This window comes from Aedes aegypti, chromosome 3 (assembly GCF_002204515.2).
Source record: "Aedes aegypti strain LVP_AGWG chromosome 3, AaegL5.0 Primary Assembly, whole genome shotgun sequence".
Classification (NCBI taxonomy): Eukaryota; Metazoa; Arthropoda; class Insecta; order Diptera; family Culicidae; genus Aedes; species Aedes aegypti.
This window is the reverse complement of record NC_035109.1, coordinates 373,194,709-373,204,291: the sequence shown is the minus strand read 5'-3', so window position 1 is coordinate 373,204,291 and position 9,583 is coordinate 373,194,709. Positions and strand designations below refer to the sequence as shown.

Genomic DNA, 9,583 nt, shown 5'->3' with positions numbered 1-9,583 from the left:
GACACATGACAATTCAATAGTTTTGTGATGCTCCCAACAATTTTCCACGACATGAGAAAAATTTAAACAATGTTTGCATAGCCAATGTTTTATATCTTCTGAATATTTATTCGGACTTCTTTGAATTTTTCTCTTGTTTATCCTGTTATTGATGATGTTGTTCCAAAAAATTTCCATGCCTAGTGGTAGAGCGTACATTGGTTAATAAAAGTGCTGAAGACCGTCCAAATGTTTTTATGTAAATTATGTTCCGAGTTGTGTGAGAGTCCTTCCAACAATTCTGTGGAATCCTACTACTTTAACTAGGTATCAGTTGATAGAATCTACATATTCCATTTGTGGATGCTTTAACGTAGACACCGTGCATAAGCTGATTTATCATTGCAGTTTTTATTGGATTTTATTTGTGTGAGCTTTAACTCATCCGGCTAGCTCTTCACTCAATGGAAAACTATTTTTGATATTATTGAATGAAATTTTATTGATAAGGAGTTGTGTTTGATCTTTCGACCTTGACGCTTGCTCCTGCGGGGGCCGGCGATGAGGGCAGGATCAAACATGTCGCGCGTCGGTCGAGTGAAAGTGAAAAAGTGCAGCGTTCGATTAGTTCTTTTTGATCTTTCGACGTTGACGCTTGCTCCTCGGCAGTGTGTCAAGAAAGCCCGAGAAGGCGTCAGTGGTTTTCCCTCTCGGGTCGCGCGCCTATTTTCTCTGAGTGCTTTTATATAGCCGAGCAAACGAGTGAAGCTGAAAGCGGATTGTTGCTGCTCAAGCATGACGGATCAATTGGTGAGCTCGTTTCATGCTACTATTTCTAATATATAAAATATGTATGACTGCACCTTTAACGTTACAACGGTGAGACGTAAATATGATTTTTCAACAAACTTTGAAAGGTTCGTCACTGTGATTATCGACATAAAATCTGATTCATAAATTATTTATGCCAAAATTTTTTTTTACAACACTTCTTTTTCTTTTTACCTTTATTTTTGTAATTAAAAAAAAAAAACTTTGAATGGTTCGACACTACAAGTGTAGCCTTGCGAAAGGTTCACTTTATTCAACAAACTTTGAAAGGTTCGTTACCTCAAGTGTCGGCATAATTTTTCTCTACATAGATATTGTTCATATCGAATGAAAATATTATATTTACCTATAAGCATGTTTATATCTCACAAATAATTATTTATCGTGGTCTAATCGCTTATCAAAGTGAATCTTGTGACCCAACGATTCTCCCCATTAACAAACATCCCTCCCAGTAACCTTTGTGGAGATGCAGAGGCAAACACGGTCTCCAAATAGCAAAGGTTACACACTAACATTCCTTCCCCCAATCCCACCTAACTGCAAGGACGTGGCCGGCGCCGTTATTGACCATGATTAAATAGAGGCACTGAATTATGCACACTGAAGAAGATTATGGCCAATCCCAGCCGAACTTCTAGTTGATTTTTTGTGCATTTTCACTGACTTCGGTCAATCTTGGAATAGCAACCATTGATATGTGTAGTCAGTCTAAGCTAAGCTAAGCTCAGGCGAAAAGTTTAAACAAAAATAAGGGTTTTCGTAGTTTTTGAGTACAAACAAAAATTTCGATTTATGGCTTAACACGAGTTTTTGTGTGGTTTTTTCAATGGAAATTTTAAGCGTCATCAAAAATCCATATATCTGCCCAAACATATTCACTAGACTTTTACAGTCAAGTTGAGGTCCAGAAAAGCACTAGTTATTCCTATACATTTAGTTTCACACCTGATTTTTGCTCAGGTTTTATTAAAATAAATTTTGAATGAAATCAAACATTACTGTTTCTGTTCAAGCATATTCACTGGACTTCTACCATCACATATATGTCGAAAAAACTATATGCCACCAGATTGAATTTTATGAAAAATAGCTTTGGGGTTTTGGTAGTTATTAAGTAACACAAACTTTAAGTGCAATCAAAAATTTCTATTTCTTCCCAGACTTGTTCATTGGATATCTAAAACAAGATGAAACTAGACAATGCATTTTGCTTAATATTTTTGAGTATACTACATACATGTAGAACTTTAAAGTGGATATTGATTCTAAATAGTGTCCTATGTTAATGCTGTAAACAATTTGAAAATATCTTGGAAAACGCCGGATATATGCATTGTTAAGTTATCCCCCTTGATAGTAAAAAAGTTAAACTTATCCAGCTGAAAATATTTTTTACTACACTAATGGTTCCTAAGGTATCAACAAGCAAGAATGTTTCCTTGATAACATGCTTAATTAATTCTATGAAGCTGTCGACGATAAACTTTCAAGATTTACTCGAATCCTCACCATAGACCTGAATTGTATTGCAAAAACTGTGTTTATTTCATGTTAAAATAACTATTGATAACAATTTCAGAACCTGAGTACAATTGTGCGATACCTTGGGCGTTAAACATCTTCATCTACACCCGTACGTAGAGAGCCTGCGGGCCACGGCGAACCAGACCGAAGCTGCCCCGACGGTAGATCAAGATGGCCGTCGCCGCAAGGAAAATACCCACCAGGATGCCGATCAACCAGCCAATCAACAGAGCATCATCATTCTCCGGTAGATTGTCCAGGCAGTGCACGAAGCTGTGCTTGCGCTTCAGGTCAACCATCGAAAGGCCCTTCATCTGATCGGGGGCGGCGCATCTAGAATGTTCATAAAGGTTTGTAAGCTGTGTGGCAAACGCAGATTCGTGAAGATACTCACACAATGTTGTTCTTGATTCTAGGCGAAGTTTCTTCGACGATCGCCAACAAGGTCTCCACCATCCACTGGCTATCACAGTCACATGACCACGGATTATACCGAATGTCGATCACTTCCATGTCGTCCCATCGAGCCAACAACTGCGTGTCCAGTTTACTCAGATTGTTGCTATTTATGTAGAGCTGCTTCATCGGAGGCCACTCCGTCTGATTTTGATTGTACGCATCGACCCGACTGAACGCTTCCTCATGAAGATGTGTCAGTCCTGGGTTGTAGCAAACGTGTATCTCCTTGAGACCTTCCAACTTGCTGAATGCCCCGCGTCCAATCACCTTCAATGTCGTAATGTAGGAAACGCTGAGGTACTCCAAAGTCTTGATCGCCGGGAACACGCTGAATGAAAGCCTCACTGCATGATCTACACTTAAGTTTTATCACATTTACCGACTTACCTTTCGCCCTGAACACTCTCAATCGGGTTCTCGTCCAAACTGAGCCACTTCAGATTGATCGCGTAGTCCAACGCCCCAGGAACACTCGTCAGCAAATTTCCCGCCAGGTTCAAATACTGCAACTTTAACAGGGAGTAGAACATAAACTTCGGAATCTCTAACAGTTCCATGCAGCTCAAATCCAATACCCGCAGGGTCATGATGTGCCCAATGGCGAACTCCGTCATCTGATCGATTATTTTGAACATATTATCCTTGAGGCTCAACTCTTCTAGAACGGGCAAATGCTCGAACATATTCGGATTCAGCGAGTTCAAGTTGTTGTTGCCCAAGAGTAGTACTCGTAGTTTTTTCATCGGTAGGTACTCGTCCGAAGTGTAGCTCCCCTCGAAGATCTCCGTTCTGAGTGTCTTGAGATTCAGCATGTTGTGCGATAGGTCGAGTACCTCCATATCGTCCAGGTAGTAGAAGGCCTTCCTAGCGATGACGCTGATGTCGTTGAAGCTCAGATTCAACACTCTGAAGTTGAACTTGGGGAACTGAGGCACTTCTGGGATTCCGTTTCTGCTGAGGATCATCGTTTCGATGGTGACTCCGCTGTCGTTCAATGTGGTCCAGCCACTCATGTTGAACAGTTTGTTGAGCTTCTTCGAGGAGCAGTCGAAGGTTCGCTCCTGGGCGTTGCAGGTGCACACGCTGCACAGGGGGTTTGGTTTCTTGTTGGACGTTCGCTTGCCATTGTAAGCATTAGAATTCTGAGAATTTTGATAGAAACGAAAAGATATTAGTTTTTTCCTAAGAATGTTTTTTATATGCGGTTTGAATCATCTTGAAAGAGAGTGTGCTAAGTAGTATGTCAAAAGGTAATCGTTAACAACGGCAATAATAGGTGGATGAAACTGTCTGGGATCACCATACTTCGGTCGTTACGGTTTCTTGATCAGTATGAAACTGATTTATCAACGGAATCCACTGCGTTTTCCGTAAGTATGTTGCTGAAATATCAAACTGGTGCAATTAACTGCAACTTTAGCTAACCAAGAATTAATGTACTTTATGGATCAAAAGGTCTGAGCCATCAAACTGAGAGAAAAAAAAAAGAATTAGTGTTCTTATGAGCTCTCATCCGACCTTTTAATATCGATGAAAAATTTAAGAAAACTATAACCAGCCTTCAACACTATGCTTTTCCTTAACATCGCAAGATTTGACCACCTATTCAGATATGCAATTTCGATTCTTGGTAGAAGTTTCACTAGTCATCTAAAACTTCGAATCTGATTCTACCCCATTACCCCGAATGCCATTTCCCCGAATCCCATCACCCCGAATTCCATCACCCCGAATGCCATTTCCCCGAATTCACAATTATCTGGACATGATGATATTGATGACATTTTCCCATGATTTTGGAATTCGGGGTAATGTCATTCGGGGTGATGGGTCATTCGGGGTTTTGGAATTCGGGGTAATGGCGTTCGGGTTAATGGCATTCGGGGTAATGGGATTCGGGATAATGGGGTAGAATCTTCGAATCTGTATACAAACTTTCAGAATCTTAAACGATCCTCCACAAGGATGGAAGAAAATCATCTCTAACGACAAATAACACAGTATTCGAATGATCTAAGAGGGCCGTCGTTCTGGCAAAAGCATGATTGCGATACCTCATTCCACGCGCCTTGAACCGATATATGGAGCATCAGATAAACTGTTTGTCGTGGGACAAACCGTTTGTCGGATGTTGTAACATGTAGCGATTATTGTGAATCAGTTACGAATTTACGATGTTAATTTTCGCTCAAACCATTCCCAATTGACTTTAGGATCAACAATGGTATGCTAGAAGTCATATCGCAGAGTGAAAGCGTGAAAATCCTCCAAAACTTATAAATTCGGTTTGCGAACAATTGATCGTTAGCATATAGGGGAAGTGGTGGTAAAATGAACACCGTGCCTTTTATCGAGTAAAAACATATTTCGATGAATTTTTATCACGCACGGACGATTTAGAGCATACATCTGAGTGTTCGAATTGATACGGAGGGAAATTGAAGTGAAAATGTCAACAAAAACTAAGATTTTAGAAAACCACGTTTGAAAATTAGAACTGACGTAATTTTTAGCTCGGAAGACTTGAGGTTTTTCAGTGAGGTGAATATCGTTATGATATGATGTCAAATTTGATACCTTTAGAATTCTTTTTGAATGGGTTACAATCATTATTGGGTGTATTTTTGGTGGGGCAATGAAAATTTTCAGAAATATTTGTTTTGCTCACGTTTTTTGCATGGTGTTCATTTTACCACCAACCGCGGTTGAACTATACAAATTCCTCGTTTTTCTATCAGAAACAAGATGATTTCCTTAAGGTGTTCATTTTACCACCCCTTCCCCTATGCCGAGCGATGCATTTTTCGCGGAGCGTAGTTTGTTGTGAGGTCTTGACGACCAATGGTTTATCGTTGTTGCTATGATCGCACGATAAAGAACAACCGCGATGCATCATTGACTTTGTCATGATTACTAGATTTCCATCCATGATCCTCCATTGTATCTGGAAAATTTCTTCATACGCCAGATACCTTTATTAAATGTGCCAAGATTCCTCTCTACCGATTTGATACTGTGGATTGCTGATGTTATTCCAACAAATTTCTATGCTATTTTTGTGGAACATACATTGGTTATTGAAAATGTTGAAGACATAAAGTTGCTCAAAATAATATATTTGCTGCAAATGAGTCCAAAACGTAGCTACGCGTAGGTAGGGTGATGTGCTAGTATCCATCGTATTAAGCTTCGATCAGTGAGAACCTGCAATTTTCCCAGTATTGCAGTGAATGATGCTTATCCAGCTTTTTACGCTTGTCATAAAAGAATGAGGGGTGATTTGATTTTGGCATTTATTGGCAACAGATTTTATAGTTAAATCTTAGTAGACTGAAATTTAAGATTGTTGATTGAAATGTCAAAAATTTTCACTACGTTTGTTTTGCAGCAAGTATTGACTAGAACAGTTGTTCCTCAGAGTTATTAATCGGATTTATTCATTTAATTCATTTCTTTTAGGAACCAGAAGATCAATACGATAATACTTACATGAAACGAATTGCAAAATTCTATCGTTGAATGGACATCATTGATTGCTAACTATATCTCTACCAAATACTCAGGCCACACACTGGGCGAAGTCGTGGATCCTGTGAGATTTTCCTGATTTCTTTTTCTTACATATTCGAATACGTACTGGAAAAGCTAACCAGAATGATACTCAACCTCGGAAGTGGTGCATTTGACTCGAATTCTATTGGTTTTGGATAGAATTACGATCCGATTGGTTTGATCAATGCCTGATTCAAATCCGTCGGGGTCGGGGTTGGGTTTGAAAATTGGATTTTTTTCAGGTTGAAGTTCGGATCTGGTTTGTAGGCTACAAGATTATCGGGTACGGGTCGGCTTTAGGCTTGAAAAAAAGTCGGGTTGATTCGAGTTGGATGAGAATTGTAAATACAATGAGAATTGTAAATACAATGACAACCTGAAGGGAAGCTTTAGATGCATTAGAAACGATGAACTTGTCATCTTTTCGAAATCGGGTTTCCTCACAATTTTTTCTCGGGTTCCGGGTCGGGTCCAGGTTTGCTTTTCAATGTTTGTCAGGGTTAGATAATATAAAATAAGTTGGGTACTAGTAGATAACGGGTTTGAAAAATGTGAAGCCTGACGATCTCTGGATTGGTCAGCGGAGCTGTCTACTAAAAACATGTTCCAACTTTTTCACAAATCAATCAAAGAGTTCTCGCACTAGATGCCCACTCATTTTAAGTTGTTAGATCCTTGGTGAAACCAGATTCTAGCTCAGTTAGGCACGTGTATAGCTTCTTCAAAATAGATTAGTATCATAGCCATAAGCTTCCTGTCTGTTAATCTAAAATACAAAACCGTTTAGAATAAAAAGGGGAATTTTAAATAATATTGATTTTCATTTCCAAAAACACAAGACTTGACTTCTCTATGTCAACATAACTATTTTTTACCACCGCAAAGCTTGCTTTGGTCAAGCTATAAAAATTATTATAGTGTTTGCAAGAGGTGTCAGAAGGGGGTGATATAAAATTTATGGCATGCTAGCGTAAAAAGCTGGATACAAACCGATGCCAAACAATTCATTCCCAAAACGGTTTTTGCATTGTACAATAAGATTTCGATAAATCTTGCTCATTTCATTTCATTTATTTAGTTAACATCTAAACAGATAACACTGAATCAACAATTTCACGTCACAATACTCGGTTCGTGGTCGCATCTCTCCATCCTCGGTTCTGCCCCACGCTCGCCAAATCGATACGCACTTGATCCGCCCACCTAGCTCGCTGCGCACCACGTCTTCTTGTACCAACCGGATCCGAAGCGAATACCATCTTTGCAGGGTTGCTTTCCGGCATTCTTGCAACATGTCCTGCCCATCGTATCCTTCCAGCTTTGTCCGCCTCTTGGATACTGGGTTCGCCGTAGAGTTGGGCGAACTCGGGGTCCATCCTTCGCCGCCACCAACCACCTGGTGGCTTATTTTAGCAAATGTTAAATAACTAGAAAAATGCCACTTTCAGAGCGGGCCCAGGCAAATTATGTTCTTTCTCATCACATTTTACAGTAAATCTCACTCGACACTAAGGATTTGAGCACTAGCACAAATAAATCACTTCAAATAAAAAAACATTACGAAATAATTTATCACAGACGTGTTTTGTTTTGTTCACGTTGGAATAAATCCGGCAAGATCGACGTTATGATAAAATCATTTTCAAGATGATGCGACATTCATCTAGATCAGGTGGCCTCAAAACAGCTACCATAAATGCTATTTTGCTCTATTCGTCTGACATAATTATACACTTCATAGCCTCTTTCAGAGTGGGCCAACTAGTAAAATTCTAATTTACAAGAGGTTTTGGGGGATGCGATGAAGGCAACAGTGTCTTGACCGTGCTTTTATGGGCGTTTATTTATAGCACCCTGTAATTCGTAAAACTAAAATTGTTACTTGGGTTCCTTCCACTCCTCCGGTAGCTGTTCTGTTTCTCAGATTGTGCCTATCAGCCGGTCCAGACAAAAGGCCAGCCTCTCCGGACCCATCTTTATGAGTTCAGCTCCGGTACCATCCTTACCAGCAGCTTTGTTGTTCTTGAGCTGGTGAATGGCATACTTAACCTCCCTAAAAGTGGGGGGTTGGTTGATTTCCATCACCAGCAGTACTGACGAAGGCATTTGCTCCGTTGTCCCGTCCTTCAGTGCCTGTGCTCTCAGAGCCATTCAGGTGTTCGTCGAAGTACTGCTTCTACCTTTCGATCACCTCACACCTCACGCTCGTCCATCAAAATGCTCCTATCCTTATCCCTGCACATCTCGGCTCGTGGCAAAGAAGCCGTTGCGGGATGCGTTGAGCTTCTGATAGAACTAACGGGTTTCTTGAGACCATAGCTGTTCCATCTCCTCACACTTCGTCTCCTCCAGGCGGCGTTTTTTTTTCTCCCGAAAGAGGCGGGTCTGCTGTTGGCGCTTCCGTCTATAAGGGATGGTACACAAATTATGTGACGCTAAATTTCAACTTTCTCGACCCCCTCGCCCCTCTGTCACGTGTTTTGTATGAGTAATTCGCAAATTTAGTAAGGCTTGTCACGCTTGGCTTGACCCCCTCCACCCCTTGGAGCGTGACGTAATTTGTGAATGACCCCTAATGTTCCACGTTCTGTCGCGTCCCTTGCTACAGCATGACCGCCCGCGCTGCATTCTTCTCCTCAAGATCTGCCTACATTCCTCGTCGAACCAATCGTTCCGTCCACTCCGTCCCACGTACCCGACGTTGCTCTCAGCTGGTTGCTTTACTGTTCTCCAGCAGTCCTTCAGGCCTCCGGCAGGCTTCATCCAGCTCACCCTCTTCCGGTAATGCAGCCTCGAGAAGCTGTACGCAGTTGCGACATCCGGTTGCTTATAAGAAGTGGTTGGCTTCTTTTCTATTATCAAAAGTAGTCTGAACTTTATGTTCGTTTAAAAGCTTCGTTTCACTGGCAGTTTTATATGTACTGCTAAGAAAATCTGCGAAATGAAATACATTGATCGGGCATTTTATCCGTCGAATATACACTATGTATAGAGCGACAGCCGTTTTTGGATACATACTTTTATTCTCTTCGGTTTTTCCATTGTATGGCTTCAAGAGCGTTGATAAAACAATCCGATCGGGTCGGTAACTGAGGGTCAACTGAACGTATTTTAATAATATGAAATATTTTCTCTAAAATAATCGGTGAAAATTGTTTTCATGATATCTGGAGAATTTTTGCTTCTTATTAATGGGACTATTGAAGGTGCCTTTTTGAAAATGAAAAACATAAAT

The 9,583-nt window shown here is 40.5% G+C and overlaps 1 protein-coding gene across 2 annotated transcripts in view; it reads right to left on the bottom strand.

The window, feature by feature from the left end:
- Positions 1–1,938: 1,938 nt before the first annotated feature.
- LOC5574205 (leucine-rich repeat neuronal protein 3) overlaps positions 1,939–9,583 on the bottom strand; it is a 43,773-nt gene continuing 36,128 nt past the window's right edge. For both annotated transcript variants that reach the window (XM_021851751.1, XM_001661212.2), the window contains exons 2-4: positions 3,184–3,938; positions 2,732–3,124; positions 1,939–2,670 (exon numbers count right to left, since the gene is read on the bottom strand). In XM_021851751.1, the coding sequence (XP_021707443.1) occupies positions 2,439–2,670; positions 2,732–3,124; positions 3,184–3,938 (1,380 nt within the window). In that variant the 3' untranslated portion in view covers positions 1,939–2,438. The remainder of the gene's footprint in view (positions 2,671–2,731; positions 3,125–3,183; positions 3,939–9,583) is intronic.